The sequence below is a fragment of the Trachurus trachurus genome (assembly GCF_905171665.1).
Source record: "Trachurus trachurus genome assembly, chromosome: 3".
Classification (NCBI taxonomy): domain Eukaryota; kingdom Metazoa; phylum Chordata; class Actinopteri; order Carangiformes; family Carangidae; genus Trachurus; species Trachurus trachurus.
The window spans coordinates 25,026,815-25,051,810 of record NC_139893.1 but is presented as its reverse complement, the minus strand read 5'-3'; the positions used below and the strand labels follow the sequence as shown (position 1 = coordinate 25,051,810).

The 24,996-nt window shown below is 40.5% G+C and overlaps 1 protein-coding gene across 1 annotated transcript in view; it reads right to left on the bottom strand.

Annotated features, from left to right (window-relative positions):
• The window catches only part of LOC311006298 (neural-cadherin), a gene marked incomplete at its 5' end in the record, with an annotated part of 358,210 nt that overhangs the window by 171,997 nt on the left and 161,217 nt on the right, over positions 1–24,996 (bottom strand). Inside the window, 8 exons of the mRNA XM_083999073.1 lie at positions 1,937–2,080; positions 7,338–7,524; positions 7,640–7,767; positions 11,513–11,762; positions 14,088–14,255; positions 16,028–16,200; positions 20,773–20,943; positions 22,181–22,349. Coding sequence (XP_083855199.1) covers positions 1,937–2,080; positions 7,338–7,524; positions 7,640–7,767; positions 11,513–11,762; positions 14,088–14,255; positions 16,028–16,200; positions 20,773–20,943; positions 22,181–22,349 — 1,390 coding nt within the window. The remainder of the gene's footprint in view (positions 1–1,936; positions 2,081–7,337; positions 7,525–7,639; positions 7,768–11,512; positions 11,763–14,087; positions 14,256–16,027; positions 16,201–20,772; positions 20,944–22,180; positions 22,350–24,996) is intronic.

Sequence of the window (24,996 nt, the reverse complement as noted above, 5' to 3'; positions counted from 1 at the left end):
AATTCTGACATAAATGACACGTGATTTAAACATATGAGTATGAGGTTTAACTGACACATTTAATTACATCATCCTGTTACACCTGCTTCTCTGCAAAAATGGCACAGAATCAGTGGATCCTTCAGCTGGGAGACAGTGTGGTGAAAGGGAGGTGATGATGTCCATACAGGGTGCAGCAGGATGGAGGAGAGGGAATTTAAGCACAGGCTCTAAGTTTAAAATAGATTTGCTATCACTTCTGTCATGTGAAGGTGTGTTTTAGCTGTTCCTATTTTTCTTGTTGGTGTACTACTGTACAGCTTATTTGCATACTAGGGAGGTGTTTTTTTGGAAGGTGGGGTGCTCGGCTGTTTGGCTCTGCTTGCCTATCTATAAAAGTCACCACACGCCATTACACTCAAGTTGGAAATTAGAGCCACCGGCTATTGAAACCCACTTAGTGGCAACCACTTGAAATACAGTACAGCAACATGAACAAGTAATACTTCGATTTAAAATACTAATATTAGCTACAGTTACTATTAGCTACCATTATTCATCCCAAGACAGGTCATGAAAACCAAAACTCAATCTTAGCAGCCTTTGACTGACCTAATTGTGTTATATGCATATACTGTAAATACAGAAATAATTTGTGTCTTTGCTATCAACCATGTGTTTCTAAAGATCAGAGTAGACTTTATATTGCTAGATATCATCAAACTCCTGATGCAATCTAATCCAAAAACAGGCAGAGAGGGGGGTTGGGGGTGGGGGGCATATGATAAGATGAGACGTTGATATATTATGCCATCTTGTGTGTTTCTGAGTGGTGAACCACAACTCTTTCAATGAACAGTAAGTAAATGCTGCCGGAAAAATCACTGCATCTTCACATTCATGGCATCCTTGCATCACATTTGCATTCTTTCTAGTGAAGGTTTGCAATGAATGAAGCATTAGCCTGACTTAGCTCAGCTCTAATCAGTCTCGACATTTTTCTGCCATAAAACCAGCAAATCTGGAAAAAGCTGATTCAATTTTATTTGCTTTGATTGATTGAGTTGTTGATAAATAACAACCAATCCTTTATGATCCTACCCAGTTCCTTCACCCCTTGTGACATGTACAGTACTTAACGTGTGAAACTCGTCATTCCTCAGACCAATGGCGGTCTTGGCTTTTCTGTCATTTTTCACATAATTCAATATCTAAGTGTTTCTGAAATTAAAACATTAAAAAAATAACAACAGAACATTTCATAACAAGGAATCTTGGAACTTTCTTGTTGGACTAAATTTAATCTAAATTCAGTTTAGACACATCCAGGAGCTTTAAATTCACCATTGTTCTTGTTCATCCCAAACCAGAGAAACTGTAATATTTCACCATATCATCACGCATAATATTTTGCTAAGAGATAATGGTATTATTGTCGTCATATAGCCTACTATCCTACAAAATACAACTAAAGGTTGAGACTAAGTTTCAGGCCAAAAACTATGTGGTCATTCTAAAATGCATCCACTTTTTTGTTTAAAAGGAAAACACCAGTCACGTCTGATGGTTTCAAGGACATCTGCCAGCTGCAGTCTGTGTCTCTGGGGTTGCAACATCTTAACAGTAAGATGACTAAAGTGAAATAAAAAAATGTTTACCGGTACTTGTCCAAAACATTGCACCATTACACCACCAGCTTCTTTCCCACGTTCCATTGAAGGTTATATTCGATGGGTTTGTCTACAGTGGCTATTTAATACTCAAATATTGCTTCATTATTCATGACATGTTTTGAAGTGCAAACTACTTTTTTCTGTCAAAGTAAAATGGGGTCAGACAAAAGCAAGTGAAAATTTCTTGAGTGAGGGAAAATGGAAGGATTTCACTATGTGCCTGTGTATATGTGCTCCCCCCATTCCTAGACATACACTCATACACTGGTATTCAAACCACCTACCTTCATCCCCATCATTGGCACTGACAGTGAGAAGGGCAAAGCCTATGTCAGCATCCTCATCCACATCAACTTCATAGGACGTCTGTGCAAATGCAGGCTTGTTATCATTCACATCGCTGATAAAAATGCGAACATAGGCCGTGTCTGAAAGAAAAAAAAAAAGAATGAGAGACAGTGAGGAAGCGAGAGAAACAGAGAAAGAGGGGAGTGAGACGATTATAAACATAAGGTTGTTCTTATTCTGTCAATGTAAACATGAACATCTGTCTATCTCTCTTTGGAAAGCAACAATTTAGTCACTTTCCACCGGTGTGCAAGCGCACACACACAGACACACACACACACACACACACACACACTCGCACATACGCAGATGGGAAGGCAGATATTTCCTCATGCATGCAGATGCAAAAACAAAAATAACATCCTTTTTTTTGCCTGCCATCCACTGATGTCTACCACTTTTCTATTATATCTGTCATCTGTGTCTGGTATTTCTGTTGATATTAACATTAAATTCCAGCTGTTTCTTCCTTTCTTCACCATCTAACCACAGGCTGAAATGAGGAACAAAGCACCCTCGGGGCATCAGTGTGAGGCTCAGTAGTTGAGCAACTCAACATATTACACTTCCTTTGATATTGGTATCAAAACGAGAATAATTTGCAATACATGCTTCAAGATGAGATAAATTATTTAAGCAAGGGTGGAAAAGATTGTATACAGTTCATAGCACAGATAGCAAACTAATGCAGCCCTTGAAGCTATAACAAAACAAGTCGTGGATGCAAAGGCTTTGCACGTGTGCAGAATCTGTCAGAGGCAGAGAATGGTAGAGAGGGATGGAGAAACAACACAGAAAGTGGTTAAGCAGATGTAGCACCACTGTGTCCTCATCCTCCCGCTCTCATCCACATGTTTACACTTCAAGAGACATGTATGTGCACAAATCACACAGCCAGCCCCACCCTACACACTTCTAAGCAGAAGCAGAGTCTGTCTTCACATTGTGAAAACAGTGATCATCAAGGTTATTTCTGCAGCCATGTATACTGCTGTCTTGAGACTGTAACATTCATTTATATATGGCGTGTGTGTATGTCACTGTTCATGTTCAAAGTCAAACTGAACCTAACCTTGACTTACCCTGATAGTTTAAAGTAATCAGACTGACGCAGTCTCGTGGTGAACACTGCAGCATGGAGTTCATTATAGAAAATTCTATCCAACCACAGATAATTTTCAACCAAGCCAAATTCGACATGGTCAAATGCTTTTTCTTAATCCAATGAAGCAATGAGACCACCATGCTATTGTGTCAGAATTTTTTCTGTGTGCATGTCACTTATTGGAGTTCAAAAAACGAATGAAGCCCTTTAAACCTGATCGCAAACAGTCCTTCAATAAGAATAAAAAAATGTAATAGCATTGAGCTGTGTGGCATGAAACTTTTATCTAAAACAACATACAATACCACTGGCAATGCTCTCCATTGTTAAAGTCTATTCTATATAAAAATAAAAGTAAATTAATTAATGAGCAACTTATAACTGAAGTGAGCATTTTTATTTTTGTTAATTTCCTGCACAGCTGGAACTTCATTGTGCACTGTTGAAGGACACAACCTTGTTATTAAGTTCTCAAGCACGCAAATACAAAGTACCTTCAAATGGAATTAAAATAAATCCAAATCAAAATATGGAACTGATTAATGGTTCAAGTAGCAATTACAATGATAAGGACCGTCAGCAGTTTGCACAGGGAAGTGTTTCCAGCAGTGACAGCAGATAAATCATTATCTATACTTTTAGCTAATTTAAATACAATGTGTGCTGTGAGGTTAAATCAAAGGTGATGTGAGTACCAGCGCAATTCCAGCAATGGTCTCAAGTATCTTTGAAAAAATGTTTTCAGACTTAATAACCAGAATAACGTCTGTCTTAGAGATCAGGCTCTGACAGCAGATTCCCATCATCTGTTACAAAGGGGAAGATGAAAAGGAGACAAAAAAAAGCCTCTGATTTAGGAAGAGGCAGTGAATAAATCAGATTTATATCAGGTCTATCGTTCTAAAAATAGATTTTTAACTATCTGAATGAAGGTATTCTGTCCTTTCATCGGTAAGTTTTGTTGTAGTTCGGTATTCTGCCGTGTTTTTAATGAGAAAGACTACAGTCCCCCCTGGTTTTAGAAAACAGATTTTTATTTCTGGATTTCTTGTTTTGTTTGCTTATTTCCTTCAGCCTGCACCAGGATGGGCTTTTGAGGGTATCAGCCTTTAAAGATCCAGTGAGGTACGTTTCATTCAAGGTTTACTGGAGTGTTGAGTAAAATTCTCTCACGCCACACTGAGATTCTCTCCTTGTGGAAATCGCTATGTCAGAGATTGACAATAATCGTTGTGTGTGTGCCTTGACATGCATTGCACATCCATGGTAAGTATCTGTTAATTTTCTTGTCACCCATCCTTCTCCATGCCACCTCATCTAATATTCATAGCACAGAAATAAATTAATAAATAGAATAAGTCCCACAGCTTTACTGCAGTCTCTCGGTCTCTGTTCTGCTTAATATTTAACTTCTGTTTACGTTGCCGTGTGAGTGAAACCTAGAGAGAGGATCTGTTAATAATCCATGATCATATTTATTAAAAATATATCCTGGTTCTGTCTTTCCGGTTCTTCAACACCTCTCTCCATCCACCCATCTGTCTCAACAGCTGTTCATTTCTTCACGTCTCTATTTTACCATCGGAGCATGTATGCATTTCATCTGGCAGCAAATGAGAGAGAAATGGAGAGATGGAGGAGGGAGCAGACTGAAAGAGAAAGATGGCCTTTGGTCCTTCAGTCGGGAGAGATGAACAGATGTGGGAAAGAGATGGAAAGAGGAAAACAGAGATTATCGCTGCCTTCAATAAACATTTGGAGCCTTAAATGAAGCCTACAGAGCAGCTGTCTGCAACCCTCTCCCCCTTTGTGCTTGTCCTCCTTTTTTTAGTCATATAACAGCAGCCACATTCAAGAAATAAACTGGATAACAACTCGGGTATCAACAGAAACCGAATCATTTCACCAATTACATCAATCTGTTTGCATTAATACACAAAGGATGATGATTCTATAAGTGGTGTAATGAGCTCATGTTTGAAATTAACTGCTACTACAGATCATATATCAGACAGAAAACCCAGAAGTCTTTTATGGTGTAGCTGCTTTGGAAGCAACTACATTATTGTCCATGCCACTGCAGCATTATTTGATACGTTATAAAGTATGTGGGTTAGTGGGTTCAGCTGCATTAGCCAATGCTAGGAAGTGCAAGAAAAAAAAAAATCAGGGATACAACAAGAAAATCTTAAGTTTCAAACATTTGCAGCAGAATGGGTTGTACTGAAGAGCTCACTGACTTTTAATGCGGAAGTGTCAAAGGATATCGAGTTTTAAATATGTTTCTTGATCAAATTCCGTGACAGGTCAGCAGTGAAGTGAAAAGCCACACAAGCTCACAGAAGGGCACTGACTCACCACAACAGTCCAAACTGCCTCCGGACACAACACTGGCACAAGAATGGTTTGTGAAGAGCTTCATGGCATGGGTTTCAATGGCCAAGCAGTGGCACACAAGGCAAAGATCACTATGTGTGATGCCAAGTCTTGATTGTGCAGGTGCAAAGAACACAGTGATTGGACCCTTGAGCACTGGGGTGTCTAGTTTGGAGTGACGAATGATGCTTCACTAATTGGACGTCTACAGGGAAAACCAAGTTTGTTAGGAAAACCTGCCTGAATGCACAGTTCCAACTGTTTGATGGATGCATGGCCTGAGGTGGGTTTCATGGTTTGGGATAAGCCCTTAAGTAAGAAATTCTAATGCTACATGAGTTCAGGCTTGATTGCTTTTCCTCAGTGTCAGGGCCAGGGTCAGGGATAGACAGTGATGTGACATCAGATCAAGCCAGGGAAGTAATCGAAGCTAAAAAAAATAGATATAAATAAGAAGAACTCTTTACATTTGAACTCAAAACATGAATTACTTGTCTTGTTTGCATCCATCACTCAACCCCCACTTGTGGAGGCAGGAGGCCATTGTCTCACAAAGCTGCAGGTTTAGAACGTATGGACAGGTGAGAATAATAATATTATTCTAATAATATTTAATAATAATAATTATTAATAATAATAATAAGTATTTTCTTCCAAACCGTCAAAAAGCAGCAGTACCAAGTAAACAAGCAAACTGCAACCTCTAATCTCTAAATCTCTGTGCAAGATTTGCACTGAGAAGTCTGAATGAGTTTATTGTTGCACAAGTAGCTCAACTCCTTTCAGGAATAGCAAGGGGTGGGGGGGGCAGTGACGGAGAGAGTGATGACGTGGACAACAGCAGCCAGGAGTTAGAGTTGAGCAGTGTTGCAATAAGCAATTTGCCAGTAATTACATGCTTCAACTCTCAAGACCTTAGTTTATGACCGGACCTCACCTGTGCTTCCAAGCTACGGTCTGGACAATTAGGAGCAGTTGATCGTTTGGTTCTGCTTGCCAATCTACAAACGCTGCTGGGTTACATAATGTTATTTTAGAGTCATGATGTTCAGATCTAAATTGAAATCATGAAATTTAGTGTCTGAATATCACCAGGCATTTTTGACTTGACTTGAATTTTTAGAGGCTTAGGGATGAACTGAGTTGACTGAAATGGAACCACTTCAATATACTGTAGCTTTAGTACATACATACCAAGTCAAGCTGATAAGACATTTTTAAACCAGAATAGGGCGAAAGAAGAATGTTGTATTTTGCTTTTTGTTTTTTTATTGATAACTTCCTGTCGAAAACACAACAGTGCAAAGAAGCAGCTGTGTAAACAATTTTATTTTTTGTTCCTTTTATGGGTGAACTTGACTGAGCAAGGATCCCTGACCTTAACCCCATCCAGCACCTAAGGGACGAAGTAGAAAGCCGACTGTGGGCCAGGCCGTATCACCGAACATCACTAACGCTCTAGTGGCTTAATGGAGGGAACTCCCTCAAGACCACTTCCAAAATCATGTAGACAGTATTTCTAGTGGAGTGAAGGCTGTTATAGCAGCAGGTTAATCAGATGCTCGACAGCCATTATTCACGTATACTCGTACTTTTCTATTGTAGACGGGGTAATTGAAATATTAAATGTTTCCCAAGTGTTATAGTAAGTTTCATCGCTATGTGGCGGACATATTCATCATCCTGGTAACTTGAAAGCTATAATACTATTAGCTCAACAATCCAACCGAGGCACTTCAGGATAGCTTGTACGAGTGCTGTCCTTAACACTCACTTGATATATGGAAGAATCACTACAGCGAACAATCAATTCGGCAGAGACATGTGCTACAGTATGTACTTTCAGTCTTCCTTACCAGAGTTGGGTTGTCCATGTTTGCCAGGCCGTGCTGACTCCCATCCATCCACAGACTGGACCTCCAGAAGGTACGAGCTTTTGGTTTCACGGTCAAACACTGTCTGAGAGTAGATGAATCCAAACTCTGGGTCAATGCGAAAATACTGGTGGTCCCCACTACGATCCTCCAGCAGGGAGTAGGAGATCTGGTTGGTTTGAAGGGACACAATTATAGAGGTCAAGTGATGAAAGTGCTTGTGTCTACCTTTTGGATAATCCACAGTTTGTGTGTGCAGTTTGTGTGTACAGGTTGGTTTTCACCTTGCCATTGAGACCCAGGTCTAGGTCGTTGGCTGAGACCTGGAAAACCAATGTTCCTGACTCAGCCCCTTCAGTGACTGAAGCCTCGTAGATGGAGGAAGTGAAAAACGGGACGTTGTCATTTACATCTGGAAAAGGGAGAGGACAGAAAGAGAGTGTTTACTTTGGGTATAAATGAAACATCATAAATGACTGCTCAAAGGCCTGAATTTCCTACAATACACTTGGTAGTTACAACCATCTGGTCTCTTTATCACAAAGACCTAGTTGATGGTAGCCCAGTGATCAATTAAAACAACATGTCAAGCAGTGACTTCTTTTTTATAGAAAATGGAAATGGAATGGATGGAAATTGTACATGGAAGCAAACATGGAGCCATCTTGACACAGACAATATTTGGCTCAGTTTCTAGTTTCCCACCACACCACTACTGTTTCACTTTGACACAACATAATCTAAAGAACTCTATTGCTGTAATAACAAACAAATAACAAAGACAAAAAAGGACACATAAAGCACTTTTTTAACAGTGTCATCAGGTACACATGGGGATAGGTTCCACATCCTTTAAAACCAATAACATGATTTAGTGGAAAAACCCATGCAGAGTTATATTAAATCTGTTCATCGGAGGCTCATACTTTTCCAATGTTAATGCTAATATACATAATTCATGATCTATTTTAGAAGCCAACAACAGAGCAGTGCACCCCAGCAGCCCTTTTAAAATGATCAAAATGCCAGATGTTCTTGAGCTACTCTGTTGAAAGAACACATTTAAGTCTTTTAATCAGCCAGCTAATTCCTATTTACCTGTTGCTGACCCCTCATCAATTCTGTTAAAATGGTTTACCCCAATTTATTTAAATGAATTACTTAACTTTGCGCCTCACATCCATCTGCCCACATCTAATCTAAATGTTCTACCACTAAAAATACTTCTGTCTTCTGCCGACTGTCTTCTTATCATTGTTAATGAGCCTGTCTGTCCTGGTTTGGTCCCTGCTTCCTGTGACTAAGAAATGTTGCTAAAATTACATTAACACCGCCTGGAGATAAAAACCGACCAAATCCTAGATTATTTCACTTCTTTGTTCATGTGTCTAAATGATTATGCAAAAGACCATCAGCATCTGGACCAGAATGCACCAGGATGGTTTCTGGGCAACACCAAATGCAAAGAGCATATTTCAACAGTCCTGGCTGCACACTGCATTTTACACTTCAATATAAAGCCCTTCATCGCTTGGATCCTTTGTACATCTCTCTTCCCCATATACTTAAATCTCACCCTGTATTCTGTAACCTCACTTTGCCTATGTGCTGACAAAAAGCTTTTACTGCAGTTTAGGTCAAAAGTAAAAAGTGATGTGCTTTCACTGATTTAGCTCCAAAACATTACCAGCCTTCAACTTAGTATTAGGTCTTCAAGTACGACTGGGATATTTTTTTTTTTTATTATGGTGCTGATTTTTTAGGATACTTACCACTAACCACCACCATATACTCAAACTTCTCTTGAGAAGAAAGGAAAAACCTGAATTTAACTGAAATACAACAATAATTGAACTCCCCATAACCCTAGGATTTATCTTCCATCCTATTCATCATCGGCCAATCAAATATGTGCAAATATTTAGTCATTCCTGGAGGATTTCTTTGTGTTCTTTGTAATGTAAAAGCTGCATTTTAACCATTTCCTTCACAATCATTGTAATAGAAGATAAACCTTCAAGATCTAGTTTGCAATTCAAACTCCATTAGCCACAACATTTCTATTTTCTGAAGACTTCTCAGTGTTGACGATTGGTGATGGTGATTATTAGAGTTTGACTATATTTAAAGAAATGAACTGGAAGTGACCAAGAAAACAGTTTGGTATTGGTGCACCCATAGCTTTCACGGCAGCCTCAGTCTGCCTAGGATCCTGGATAATGGTTGATATTGGACTTTCATCAATATGCAAACCTGCAGCTGCTGGAATAAGGCTGGGGACCTACAGTATATCCCATATAATGTTAAGGTCTAGCTGCTGGAGAAGACATGATAAGGGTCCATCCCAGTTTGCATAAATTTTGTTATTGTAAGGGATTAGTATTAGCACCATGGGATGCAGCTCTGGCTCCCTTGCCAGCTGCTTTATGTTACTCCTGTTGGCATCAAGAAGAGAGTCAGGGTAGGTAGACAGAACGTGAACTCTAAAGTTTGCCTGAATAGCAGAAGCCAGATTTTAACATAGTTAATTTAAGGCCAAAAGCATTACAGAAATGACTTGAATAGAGCAACATTAAATCTAATGCTGCTCCATGTGCCATTTTTCCCTGCCTTTATTCTGAGCAAATGTCTTAATCTATGAATTAAAAATGGGGCCTTAAATCCATTACAGACCTCCCTCCCTCCCTCCCCTCCCTCAGCCGCATTGCCTCTGGAGGAGTCAAAGAGCTTTCTTATTAAGACGGATAAGGGAGAGGAGGGGTGAGCGAAAAGAGAAGGGGAAGTTAGAAGAGGGACAGAGAGGCAAGAGCAGGGAGAGGGTCTGTGTGAATTAATTATTTTTCCTGGGATTAAGACCAGTTTGGTGGAATGGGGTAAGTGTGCGTGTGTGTGTGTGTAGCTCTGGGTGCACATTACCAGTCGATTAAAAGCAGAGGAGTGTGGGGCATGTGGCGTGGGCAGATTTATTTTGAGGAGCAAGGTCAGGGGCTAGCAAACGCCATCGTATTAAGCAGTGATGATCGTAACTGAAGCCAGGGGCTGAGCATTAACTGAAACAAAGAGATCCAGTGCTTGTCTTTACAAGTGCAATAAAATAATGAAAATAATAATAAACTTTTTTTTTTTTTTAAAGATCATGTTTGCCAAAGATGAAACATTAACAGTTTAGGAGAGACGAGACTTTTGAGTTTCCAGATGACAGTTTTTTGGGGCAGTGGGGTTAAGCATTGATGTTGCACTCACAGGCTGATCACACTCACAACAGCTGGTGAGCTCTGCAAATAATTTGAATTTGTGAAGCTTTGGAATCCAAGACTTAAACAAGTCTGATGGAGAATTAAAACACAAACAAGTCTTCGAGAGCAATACGATACGATTGGCTCTTAGGTTCTTCCCAAAAACCCTTCTCTCTCTGTCGCTCCAAAGCCTCCATTGCGGAACAACTGTTGTGTTGTACAGACAATTTGAACAAGATCAGTGACAATGTCCATGTTTAATATTGTTGGTAAGAATAATAAACAATTGACAAGCACATCACAAAGACTCAGGGCGCATAAGGTGAAAATGCTTTTGTGGATATCATCTGTGTCAGTAAGATGTTCTGGGTTGGCACTTTGTTATATATGAGCCAAGTCCGGAGGCCACTTCATTTTTAGCATTTGAATAAGCATAGTGCTTGATGTTGTCCATGACTGTGTGCAAGTTTCTCCTTTTTGGTTATTAATGCTCTAAAAAGTCCATTAAGCCCATCTTGCAAATTAATCATGTAAAATCCATTAGCTTTATATCTTAGACATCAAAAGATGAATAATCAAACACCCGATTTGTCCCGTTCCCTTTAAGTGATAGTTCGGGTTATTTGATGTGGGATTGTGCGAGGTACCAATGTGCTGTCAGTGAATTTTATTACATAAAGCTCCATAAAAGCTTTCATTTTACATGACGGGACACAAAGAGACACAGCTGTACAATTTAGTGAAGGGAGCTTTTTTTTCCCTTTTAATAAATCTGCATTCATCCATCAAAACAGCCAAACAATGCATTTACAATGCATTAATGAATGCTAAATTATTAAGCAGGACCATGACGGTGTTGGTACACCGTGTAGAGAATAGTGGAGGAATGAAGACATAAAGAGCGATTATAAAAAGCCCCACCTGTGACATTGACATGGACCATGGTGAAAGCCGCCAGTGGTACCGCTGCAACATTTTGGGCTCGAACACGCAGCATGAAGTTTCTGGTCGTCTCGTAGTCCAGGGGCTCTGCCACTAGGATGGAGGCCGAGCCATCCTCTCGGTTTGGGGTCAAGTAAAAGCGAACTGGCATGTTGGTCTCTGGGACCATTCCGTCCTCCAAATTGTAAGTTACCCTGGGATCCCCGAGCGGCGAGGTGGCCTTGATGGTCTGTTTAAAATGAGACAGGGAGAGAGTTTAACACTGAAGGTAAAAAATAACAATCACTCATTTCAGTCTGTCGACAGCTGGGCCCAGTGAAAAATAATATGTCAATGTATTAATATATTTACACAGTAGACATTCACAATATTGTCATTTACTATATCCCACATACGTATAAAATAAGCCATTATATTCCATATACTGTATCACCAAACCCCACTTACCTGTCCTTATAAGTGATATATAATAACACCTCACCTACTTGTCAAGTGAAAGAACATCAGCTACCAGGTTAAACTAAACTCACATTTGTTCTGTAAACATACATCTTGGAGTGTTTATTTAAATTTCAGTTTTCAGATGCTTCAAATAAAGTGGTTGGTTAGGAGAAGAAAGGAGACCATGGAGGAGCTGGAGTAGAGATAATTAGGGATGCTAACTACTCAACTGTTTAAGCAAATACCTACACAGAGTAGAGTAAATAAAAATGCTGGTTGCTTGTTAAAATGCTTAAGTGTTATACTGACAAAGAGCCAGTAGTGCAGGTGAGGGACGAGAGTGAAGAATGAGAACAGCGAGGAGTCAACAAGAAAGAAAGAGGGAAGTTCAGTTGTTGCTTTTTTCTGTTTTGGAATACATTTTGTCACCCGTGATCACTTTGCAGTGTAAGTGCTCCTAAAAACTGCCACTAATTTGCATTTGATAGAGATTTAGTTTCCAATTATCAGTACTGAGAGTTGGAAAAATGCTGAATCCCAGCAGCAGTCCTCAGGACAGGGAGGGAACACAGGGCAGCTGCTGCTGAGCATCAATGCGAGTGTCCGTTGTAAATAATGACAAATGATCTGACCAAATGGAAAAAAATGTTTTCAAGCCTATAATAATGAACACTAAAATATTAAGGCAGTAAGTCTCAAACTGTTAAACTAGACAACAACCTGCTGAAATCCCATGGGATCAAATGGAAATGCTCTGTACTCTTGATCGTGCTTTCTCCCTAAACTAATTAGGGAGAGGCTACTCAAAGCTGATGCCACACACACACCCCAATTAAAATCAAAAATGCCATCTCGGACGTGATGCGGCTTTCCAACGGGTGACCTAGCTGTATCCATTCAACCTGCGGAGCGCAGCAGCTACAGTAATGAGACACCTTATTAGGCATGCAGGACTGGCAAACATGCCCGTCTACTGTATGAGCCGATTTGGGCCATAAAAACCTCAAATTTCCATGGTAGAGCTATTACGACCCACTGAGAGTCACTGCTTCTTTGCAGAACAGTCAAATCAACACTGAGCTGCCATCTCCACTAATATGTGGTACAGTAGGGACCATCAACTCCCCCCCCCCCCAGCTTCTCAGCATTTCTCACAAGCACAATTAAACACATAGGCATTCTCTGGTTAAGTACTCTCCTCTGTCTTTTCATTTCCATCTTTTGCTTAATAGTATTCATCAGCAATTTTAATGGATTTAATTGCTTTCAAGAGATCCTGTGAAAATACTGTTGAACAGCTGAAAATATGTTGGTGGCATTAAAGGGCGACGCCTATGAATAATCAAATCCAGCAGAAGGATGGTGAATAGCTGAATGTTAAAATAATAAAGCTTAATTGGTGGAGTTCAGAAAGTTTTTTTTTTTTTTAGACTTATACCTAAAATATATTTGGAGATAGTAACAGGAAACAAAGTGTTGAGAGCAACAGGCATCTCCTGGATGTCAAACATTGTTATTTTTATGTTGAATTAATATAGATGAGAGAGATAGAGACAATATATTTTGGTATAGGAGTCTGTCTCCAATTTGATAATCATATCAGTGTGAAAAAAACACAAAAAAAACAGCTTTGCACATGTTTCCTCTACTATTATATAGTATTTATGCAGCATGATGCAGGGGTCCTTTGCTGAGCTGCCCCTGCTGTGGGTGTAGACTTCTGCTTTTTGTGTTTTTTTGTGCAGTAGATGTAAAATATTAGCTGAGGGAAAGTCTCACAGAAAATCAAGCTCTCTTTTTACAGTGGGAATTAAAGGCCTTGCTCAAAGGCACCTCTTTGGTCATAATGAGGCGCAGTGTGTCACTGCACCTGCTGAGGTCTATCCCTGCGGATTTAACCGGCAACATTTCAGTCACAATCATGTTTCCCTTTCCTTTAGGCAACTACTCTCTTGTATGTTAGGTGCCACAGTACATACATGAACATGCCTTGCCTATTTTTATATTTCAAACATGTGCAAATTCTCTTGTGTGTTTGTCAGGAATACATCATTCAGTGTTTATGCATCTGTCTCCTTTGTCTGGAAATAACAACACCCCCAACCCAACGTACCACTATGGGTGTGTCTCGAACTGTGTTTTCTGGTATGACCACGCTGTAGCTGTCTTTCTCCCACTGTGGAGGCTGATTCTTCACATTGGTGATGGTGACAGCCAGCTCCACCGAGCTGCTCCTGTTCCCCCCGTCTGTAGCCACGATTTCCCTGGTGATGTAGGTCCTCTGTGACAGAATGGCCACACACATGAAGAGAAAAGGAAAGAGGAGAAAGTTCTTGCATTGTCAATTAATCTGACAGTAATAATTAAAGCTTCCATAAACATGTTGAATTTAGACCGCACAGATTTCAGCAAGCAATCCATTTCCCACACCCCTATACAGGAAGAAATTGACTGCAGGCTGCCTAAAGCTAAGGCAACAATACTTTGAGATCATTTTATTGATTCTTTGGTACTCTGGAACCACAGTTGTGTAAACCTTACAAAAGCAATTAGCTTTAGCCACTGTAATCAGAGGAAAATTGTCTCATTTAAGAACTAAAAGAAATAATTTAACCAAAGCCCCTTGAGATGGGGTTTAACATAAGCCTTAGATAGGTTTCTAACCCACTCAAGAAAATTTGTATTCAATCAATCAAATTTACAGTAGTCCCAGGTAAAACGATTCTGCAGATATCACCATTCCGTGCCGTATTCCGTGCCGCAACGTCATTTACAGCACAAACACTGTAAACAGACCTGACACCTACCCGGCACAGTGCCATCAGAGACGCTGTGGCTCAAGAGTGAGCTGTGCTCGGCTCTACACTCAATAAGTTTTAAAACACACCATCACCAACCAAGGCACCTGACACGGAGGCAGCGACACAAACAGCACCAACCTGGGGATGAGACACGATTGATCCATTTTAGCAGTCTGCACAGCAGCTAGCGGCTCAGTCTTTGAATCTGTGTCTGTGCGTGTGTGCTCTGAAACTGCATGTGGTTATGTTGCTCCCTGCAGTTCTACGTCACTTAAAAAAGAGAAGCAAACATCTGGCAGAGTGAAAGGGGTAAATTGGCTATTTGAATCAGGTTTACTTCATTTAAAAAAAGTTAATGTTTATAACTCAGTTGTTACTGAATTAGCATAATTTAGAATTTTCTTTGTAGTTTTTGTACGTAGTCAGTTTTCAAATTCATTCTGTGCTCATAGCAATTAAATCAACTGAGATTGTTGTCATTGAAGTAAACATAAGCAGTGCCTGCATGTGTATTGTACTTTATGCAGTCACCCTCATTAGTGCTAAAGTTTTGTATCTTCAAACATGGATGTGTTCTAGTGGTAGGCTATATTCTCTCAGGCAAAAAATATTGGCATAGTGCCACGTGTTGGTGTAAGATGCCAGGTGCTCAAGATACAGACATTCATTTCTCTTTGCACTAGACGATGGTGAGTTGTTGCTCTTTTGGCTTTTATCATTGTGGCACTCATCTAAAAACAGACTTGTATTGTGCACTGTACTTGACAATTTCCTCTATTGCTTGTTCATGTTCCCACCAAGATTGTTTTTTTCTTTTTGGTATTGAAGCAAAGGGTTAGAGGCAGTAAAGTGAAGGGGAAAAAAAAAATGTTACTTTTGCTGATGCCAAACAAAGGGCTACAGTGAAGACATTATCTCATATCCTGACTGTGTGTTTGCTGCTGGCCACTAGACTTTTGCCCCTTCACTGTCAGCAATAAAGTGCCTGAATGCAAATGTGCTTGGTGTTCTGGCTGTGTACTGGGAAAAGTATAGCCTGTTGTTTTAGTGGTGCTCTTAAGTTCACTGCTAGCCTTGCAAGGCTTTTAAGTGGAAATATGAAATTGAATAATATGGAGTGCTATTGGCGTTATTAGGCCCAGGGACATCCAATAACCTTTGTAATAGAAATCCAAAAAGATCAAGGATATAATTGGTTATTCATAATTTTTGCTTTCCATAGTAACAGCAAGCTGAAACAGTATGTGTATACCTGAGAGATGGGCTGGTTGACATACACCCAGCCTGTCAGAGGGTTCACCCTGAGGTACTCCGGCTGTTCACTGGACATGGAGTATGTGACGGCTGCATTGGTGCCAAAGTCATCATCATGAGCCGCCACCCGCAAGAAACTAGTCCCGATCATGGTATCCTCACGAAGGAAGTCTATGGAGAAGAAGAAGTACTGGTTAATGCCTCTGTGGTTTTGCATGTGGAGCCTTAATTTGTTGTTTTTTTAACTATATGCTCGACGAACTACAACTTCAGAGAACCCAAACAAATGAAAAAAACTCTTCACCCCTCTGACAGCACATTTTAAAAAATACTGCAAACAACACACAAAATAATTAGGAAGCATATTCACCAATTGACAACAGACGCTGCACAAAGAAGCTCACTGCAAACAGAGGAACAAAGCTACACATACACTCTATACAGGGGTCCAGACTGCCCCTAAATGAGGGCATTTCGCCCCTAAAAATTGAGACAGTGCATTTTTCATCGTCTTGTCCATGTGCAAACAGTACATTTGCCTTTTTTCTTTTCTTTAAAAAACTGGTACAACATGTTTTGTTTTTTTTAACATGGAACAGATGGTATCTGTTATTAGCGGTAGCAGGCCAATGTGTGTGAGGATCATGAATGAAAATGTGAATATTTGCTTTGCAAGTCCATTTACGCCCCTAGATTTTCTGCTTGCGCTCCTAAAATTTTAAGTTACTAACCCGTACCCTACTGTGCTCCTAGTAAAAAGTTAGTCTGGAGCTCTGCTATACCATACCAAACATGAGAGGGGGACAGTAACTCCTCATGAACCCACTTTGTTCATGGCCAGCTAAGGCGCTTCCAGAATCCCGTGTGCTCTGATTACACCATCACAATGTTGCTAAAATAAGAGGGTTTAGAGATGAAGCTTAGATTAAGCTACATGGTTAGCAATTAAAATTACATTACAGTTTCTTTACGGAGATGTAGCCTACAAGGCCATTCTTTTATAAGAAAAAAAAACCTTGTTAATTAGGCCCCTGCTTCCCACTTCAAGGGAAGAACTTTGATAAATAAATGTATTGATAAATATGATCAGAACTCTTAATTTAATGGATCTCCAGTGTCTACTTCAAAGCAGTACAGCATGACAATGTTTAAATAATTAGTTTAAATAAATACAATTATTAATAAATTAACTAGCAAGAACAGGATACATGCAATGCCTGATGATCAAAAGGATGAAAACTGGAGCAATCAATAGCAGATTAAATTAAATAAACTGGTGGGAGAGAATATGTTTTGGCTATTTACTTTATGAATATAAATGATTCTAAAATGCCTACAAATGAAATTTGATGATGTCAAATCATGTTTTGTCTTTATCTCAACTTCAACCCAGTCATGAACAGAATATTAAGATCTTCCCATTTGTGAATCACAATTAAGTGGATTCTGGTTGATTTGTTTCATGTGTAGAGGTGACTGTTTGACTGTTTGGTCTGGTTGTACATCTTTCTGACAAGCTAAAAGCACGAGTGTTTGTGGAAGACGAATTCTCTGTCTCAGCTTCCTATCAATTTGATGGTTTGATGGTGGGAAGAGTAAGATGGGGTGACATCTCCATAACTACCGTACATGTCCTTACTATGTACTTCTTGAATGGCTTGTGATTGATTCCAGGCCAAGGATTTACATGGCTGACAGGTTGCAAATGTGTTGACACTGACTGCATCAGAAAAATGTTCAGACAACACATCTGATCTCCCATCAAGTGTAATTCCAAACCTCATAGTGGCAAATAGGTTGGCTAGGGTGGAGCTAAAACTTCAATGCATGCCAGTTGAATAACTGTGTAAATCTATGACATATAGATGCTGAGTTGGCTGTTCGATCATAGGCAAACATTGCTACCATTTCAGATTGCACAAACTGACCTGTAATCACACACATAAATGGAGGAGCTCCAGTTTTTCACAATACTGCTGTAACATTTAGTCAATTCAATTTGTATGGCATCAATTCACAACAGAAGTTTTCACAAAGTACTTTTCAAAGGCAGGAGGTCTGGTCCCCCTATTTATAACATTAGACCCAACAATTCCCAGCAAGAGCAGCACTTGGCAACAGTGGCGAGGAAAATTTCCTTTTGAGAGACAGAAACCTTGTGCATCTCCAGACTAGGGGTGGTGGCCATCTGCCTCAACCGATCTCAATGACTCCTTCTAATGTTCAAGGGTTTATGATATTACTGATGAAGGTTTACATGAACTGAATTGGAACTGGTGGAAAATAATGCAGTACAGCCAATGTGACTCTGGTTTCAAGCACACACTTTTAGCATCACTAGCACAGCTCCATGGCTAACTTATTTGCTGACTAATTAGCTAGTTAACCAGATAAGCTAACAGGTCAGGTGTGTGCAAATACTGTAAATGCTAATCAATCGTATAATTTAATGTAGCCTACCTTAACGTACAGGCCGCGTAAGTTATGGAGTTCCACTGCTCTGTTAGCCACACAATAAGCCATATAGACCAACCTCCAGGAGGGAGCAACAACACAAACATGGCCGCAGGGTCACGTTCACAGTGACTGAACTAGCTCCCCGCACCATGCAGGGACATTTCTGTGTGAAGTTGCCAAGTTGGCATGTTCATAGATATAGAAACGTTTCTATATCTATGGACATGTTCTTATGTCTACGTGATTTCTCTCCCACGGTCCGCTAAAGCTAAAGCTAAGCTAACGCTAACCTTATTTAACGAGCAGCAGCTCCGGTGTTGACAGTGGACTGAAGACACGTCTGAATCATTTCACACTGACCTACAGACGAACCCGACAAACCCGCAGCACCACGCCTGCACCGGAAACGTTACAGTACCGGCTGACCATTATTTAGCATTAGCATTAGCACAATGCCATTTTCTCCATAGACATAATAGATTTATATATGTCTATGATTTTCAATCTAGCGCCCTGTGAGCGCCGCCTCACGTGACATCAACGCACTATGCTGTTGGCGCAGAGATCATTTCATGTCAACGTTGCCAAGGAAACCAGATGTAATTCACACCCAACCCAACCCTTTCCCTCAGTAGATCAGTCACCCCGCACTTCATACTGTAGTAGCACTTTATTATGGACACGCTCCAAAACTGCTGCTGCTGTATGGATGCTATGGTTTTTATTTTTGCTTAAATTATAAAAAAAAAAATTTCCGATACAATTTTAACTTGTTTTAATTATTTTAAAGGCCCCATGGCATGAAAAATGTGATTTTGGTTATTTTTTCGTGCTTGGGGAGGTCTCTGGGCCACGTATATACTGCCCCATGCATCAAACTGGTCATAAACGGAGAAACACACACCGCCCATTTGTAGGAACATTCTCTTTAAGACGAGCAGATAGCACTTCCTCCTTTCTGTGATGTCACACACAAGGTAACTCCGCCCACCACGACCAGTTGTTTTCTTTCAATTTTTATGAATGCAGCTTAGGTTGCAGTTACTTGCCTGTGATTGGCCCGACCACATGCAACTCAAAAACAGTCAGCCAATCAGAGGAGAGGTTCTCATTCTCTCTTCTGATTGGCCAAATGACCTGTGCCTGCTAGAGCTCCAGAAAGAGGCAACAGAAAGGGGCAGTAGAAACGATATCAAGCAGATCACAGGTACTCAAAACCAATGATACATCTTGTTAGGGATATCAGCAGGTAAATAAACCCAGAGAAAAGTGCACAGCATGGGGCCTTTAATAAAGCACTGCGGGAAGCTGGTGAGAAACGGTATTTCATTTCAGCCTATGTATTTACATCTAGGCCTATGAGAAATGACAATAAAGTGTCTTGAGTCTTGAGTCTAAATATTTATATATTTTGGACCCATCAAAATGTATAAAACAATTACTTTAAATGATTTTTTACTTTTATTCTACACGTATTGTTTTTGGAAAATTAATCGTTTTGATGAAAAAGTTGCAAATACAGTAGCCTATGTCAGCCCTATTATAAACCCCTCACCTGTCAGGGTGTAGGCCTAGCCTACCCCAGTGGCGCCGCCAGGATTCAATTTCAATGTACGCACAGAAACGGCAAACCCAACAAATGGGGGGGGGTTCGACTCAGCCCGCTCCTTTATTTCCTGTCTTACATTATTGGACAAACTGATTAATCCAGGTGTGTCTGACCATTGTTGTGAGGTCAGACACACCTGGATTAATCAGTGTGTCCAATAATGTAAGACAGGAAATAAAGGAGCTGGCTAAAGTTCAGGAAGTAGTGGAGCTGTGCATAAAGCCTATTGTCTCAGCAACTGTGCCAGACCTCTCTCTTGGACTGACCCCCTGGGTACAACCTGGCTTGCCACTGACCACCTCCTCGTCTCCACCCTGGTTAACCCAACAGCTTTCCATCCCTGATCTTGAGTTTCGTCTATCTCCTGGTTCCTGTTTGCCTGTGGCTGTGTGGTGTGTTCCAGTTTTGGTGACTTCCAGAGAGCCAAGTGTCTCCTGCTGAATCACAGTCAACTCCTTAAGTGGTCTGACCTCTCATGCTGATTCCACGATTCCCTGTCCATCCAAGACCTTCCATCTGCCTTCTCCCTTTTGGTTTGTCTGCTCCTTGGCCCACTCAGCTGTCATCAACACCCCACTGTATTTCAATAAAGCTCATAAACTGCTACTTGGTGGTCTGCATTTTGGGTCCAATCCTCACAGAACTGTAATAATATGATTTATATAGTATCTACTTACACTCATATCGAATGTTCTCAAACTTGGGACTGTTGTCATTCTGGTCCAGGATGAGGATGTTGAGCTGACAAATGCCAATCAGTGGGTCAGCTGCCTGGTCAGTGGCGGTCACTGTCACTGCATACTCCCTTTGGCGTTCGCGGTCAAATTTCCTGGCTGTCACAATTACTCCTGGAGACACAAAGATAACAAGGTTGATCTGACAGCTAAATCATCCCCAACACCGCTTGGTCTCATGTCCCCTGAGTATTTGCAATTTAACACTAAAATGATTTCCTCTGTTTGCCTTGAGGGTAAACTTTAAAGACTAGACAGAATAGAAGAGGACATGAGAGTTTTTCAAGAGCAGTTATCATCAAATCCAAAGAAAATGATCTTTATTTATTTTACAAATTATGCTAGGGATGACATTTACAATATTTCCTGGACTACTAAAAATACTGTTGCTGCTGAAAAGAAAGGTTATACTATTTAGCTCAGATGTAGTGTTCCTTTTGGCTTGATGCCTGAGCCTTTTAATCAACTAATTTTACAATATGAAACTTGCAAACACATAAGGAATCTGTGTCATGCTCAATGCTGCAGCTTTTGGCCTCTGAATCGGTGTTCCTAATACATTTTTGCTTTTATTTCAGTGCCAGGTTTCAAAATAAAAAAAATATATACATTTTTTAACAATCTGTTTATTGAATTTTACATAGGCCTATTAGAAAAACAATAGTGTTCTACTGTATACAATAGTTCAACATACCTCAGAACAGATACCAACTCCCCACCAAATAAACAACAACAAATAAATAGATTAATAAGATCAATAAATAAGCATTATCTAAATTGGCAGTTAAATCAATTTAAAATAAATCAATAAGTTTTTTTTTTTTTTTTTTTTTTTAAGTAATTGAGTAAATACATAATAATTCAAGGAATGAAGGGGGAAAAAACACAGGCTCAGTTCACAGTGATGAGATGCCAGTTTTCAAAAACCAACAGTACGGTTTCAGTTCGGCTGAAATATGCTTTAAACACTTGAAGAGGAGCAAAGGTCTGTGGAGTTACTGGGTTGTGAAGGCTATTCAAATTAAATAAAACCTGCATAAGACCTCCCACTGGGATGAAAGTATGCACACTCTTCTGTGTTTATATGTTAGACACTTAGTATTTAATATATATCCAGCTACTACACTTTGGATTATGATCTTTTCTTTTAACTGAGCATCACTGTGCATTTCATTTGGTATCAAAACAAATCTTTTAGCTTCACACTGAAAACATATAGACACAACAAAGTATGCCTTGGGACTAAGGAACTTGAGCCTGAGAAGACTGAGAAGAAAGTGTGCTGCAGTGTACTCCTTTGTATTTGTATGTTTGTGCAAGTGAGAGTGGGTTTGTGTGCGTGTCGCAGTACCAGTGTCGGGGTGTATGCTGAATGCAGGCACAGTGGAGTCTTTGTGCATGAAGCCGTATGTGACCCTGCCATTGGAGCCCTCGTCAGCATCCACAGCATGAACCTGCAGAACGAACGTCCCTGCTGGCTGGTTCTCCAGGACCGACGTGCTCTCTCGGTACTGCTGACACTGAGGAGAATGAGACAGCAGGTGGGGGAGAAGGACAGGTGGGAGGAGGAGAAGAATGTGGCAAAGTAAGTGTAGAGAAACTTCGATCAATACTCAATTCTATCGAAACAGTAAGCATGAGCGTGTGGGGGGCGAATGTTATTTATTTTGAAAGGACAGAGTAAAGATTATGTATCAGTGGGACAAAAAGTGTAACATGGAAAAATACAGAAATCCAGTGTGGCTCCTGGCTCCACTGTATCCACCTGTTAATGGTAGGTGCTGGTAGTGGGTTCAGGGGTCTTGGAAAGTATCCCTGCACCCTTTGGGCAAAGGTGCACAATACCTGCTTTGTGATGTTCTCACTGTGTACCCTCTGCACTTTGGTAAACAAGAAATCGGTTGATCTCTTGGCACACAGTGATATACTGCTGTCCAAAACATTTTTTTTTGTATGGGAAATAGGGCCAACATTTCACAAAGAGCCTTTAGCTGTGGACCATAAAAAATTGAGGTTACATTCAAAAAAGATACATTTGAGAGAGATGTTACAAAAACTATCAAGGCAAGGCAAGGCAATTTTATTTGTATAGCCCGTTTTTACAAACAGTTTGTCTCAAAGGGCTTTACATGGCATCGTAACAACATCCTCTGTCCTTAGACCCTCACATCGACTGAGGAAAAACTCCATGGAAAACCCTTTTAACGGAAAAATCGGAGAAACCTCAGGGTGAGCAACAGAGGAGGGATCCCTCACCCAGGACGGACAGACGTGCAATAGATGTTGTTACAGACAAGAAAACAGTTTACAGTTTATGTCACAGAATGTGCGAAATATGTAAATGTTAGCAGGAGTTGATGAAGGCAGCCTCTGGTGGGGGGGGGGGGGGGGGGGGGGGGGAGAGCTGGCCAGCTCGATGGGAGGACTGGGTGGTAGACTGGTCCATGGGAAGGGAGGGGAGGCTGGTCTAACAGCAGGGGAAAGGGTGGCGTAACATTTAATACAAAATATTTTAATGCACTATAAATGGCAGGGGCTATAAAAATCATTGTGACATTGTGAATCATAGATTTTTTTTGCAAATAAATGAAAAAAGAAAAACTTAAATATCATGTGAATACAAGTATTCAGACTGGGTCAACCAGGACTCTTCCTAGAGCTTCAGCCGTCCTACTAAACTGAACAGTTGGCGGAGAAGAGCCTTGGTCAGAGAGGTACAGTAACCCAGAACCCAAAGATCACTATGGCTGAGCTCCAGTTCCTGTGTGGAGATGGGAGAAAGTTCCAATAGGTCAACCATTGCTGCAGCCCTCCACCAATCTGGGCTATAGTAGAGTGGCCCGACGAAGGCCTCCCCTCAGTGTAAGACATGAAAAGCTGCATAGCATTTCTCACAGCCTGGGTGTCCTTTAGGTGGTTTTTGGAAACTCTATGCAGCCCTTTCATGTGTCTTGCATTGAGGAAAGGCTTTCGTCAGGCCACTCTAACCCTCTGGAGGGTTGCAACATTAACAAATGGTGAAAAATTGAAGGGGATCTGATTACTTTCCATATGCACTGAATATATCCTCACCTCCTATATGATGAACCCTATTGAACACATTGTGAATTACTAGAGTCATAGAGATTCATTCAGTGCTTTCTATTGTGTGATGCAATGTACCTGCTCCGTGTTTGGCTTCTTAAAGATTTTGTCCATCACTGAACTTGTCAGGCACACAAAAAGCTTTAATATCCTCATCTGAACCCACTCTGTGTCTCACTCACACTTTCTATTCTCTCTACACACATCTTTACTCCCTCTGGACTCTCATCTTTCTTTCTCTTACTCTCTGTTCTACCAACTCCTTCTCTCCATTTCTGTTCATTTTCTTATATCGCCTCACTTTATATTATCGTTTTTCTCCTGCCCTGTCTTCTTGAATGCAACAATACATTACCTTTCTACACATTTTCAAGCATTCCTTCTGTTGTCATCTTTTTTTTTTTCATTTCCCCTCCAGTATCTTGTTACTGTGTAACAGCACTTTCCTTCACGCCTTAACTAGATTATGAAGGGAGTTTGGTTTAGTGAAGATATGCAGGTTTGCAAATCAGGCATTCACCCATGCAATTAAACAGAGGGGTAAACAGAAGGGAGCACAGATGAGACAATCATATCAAACACAGGTCTAAAGACAAAAAGATACCATAGGTGGATAGTCAAAGCAGCCAAAGTGAGTTTTCTATGGGTAGCTGGGTTCACCCCAAGAGAGAGTAAGGCGTGAAGTAGAATAGCTTAGGGGTAAACAGGTACAAAACAGACAAAATGGCAAAGAATGAGGAGAGAACACAGAGAGAGACCCTGGTGAGTAGAAGACATTAACTAAATCAACTCAGGTAGTGCATCTTTTGGATGCTGCATTTGAAGACCAATTGCACAGCAACATCGCAAGGCTGTCCCAATTCCATACGCTCCTTAAAATGTGCCCTTTATTTCCCAGGCACAGGCAACAAAGCGCAATGAATTCCAAGATTCACTGTGCGGCAGTGATGAATCACTTATCAAAAAGAGAATAAGGCAGACTCTGTGAATAAAACAGCCACCAGGGATTAAAAGGAAATCCTCCGAAGACCAGACCATCTCATTTCAGTTTGACCTTCGCGGTTTATGTGGCTACACCTTTGT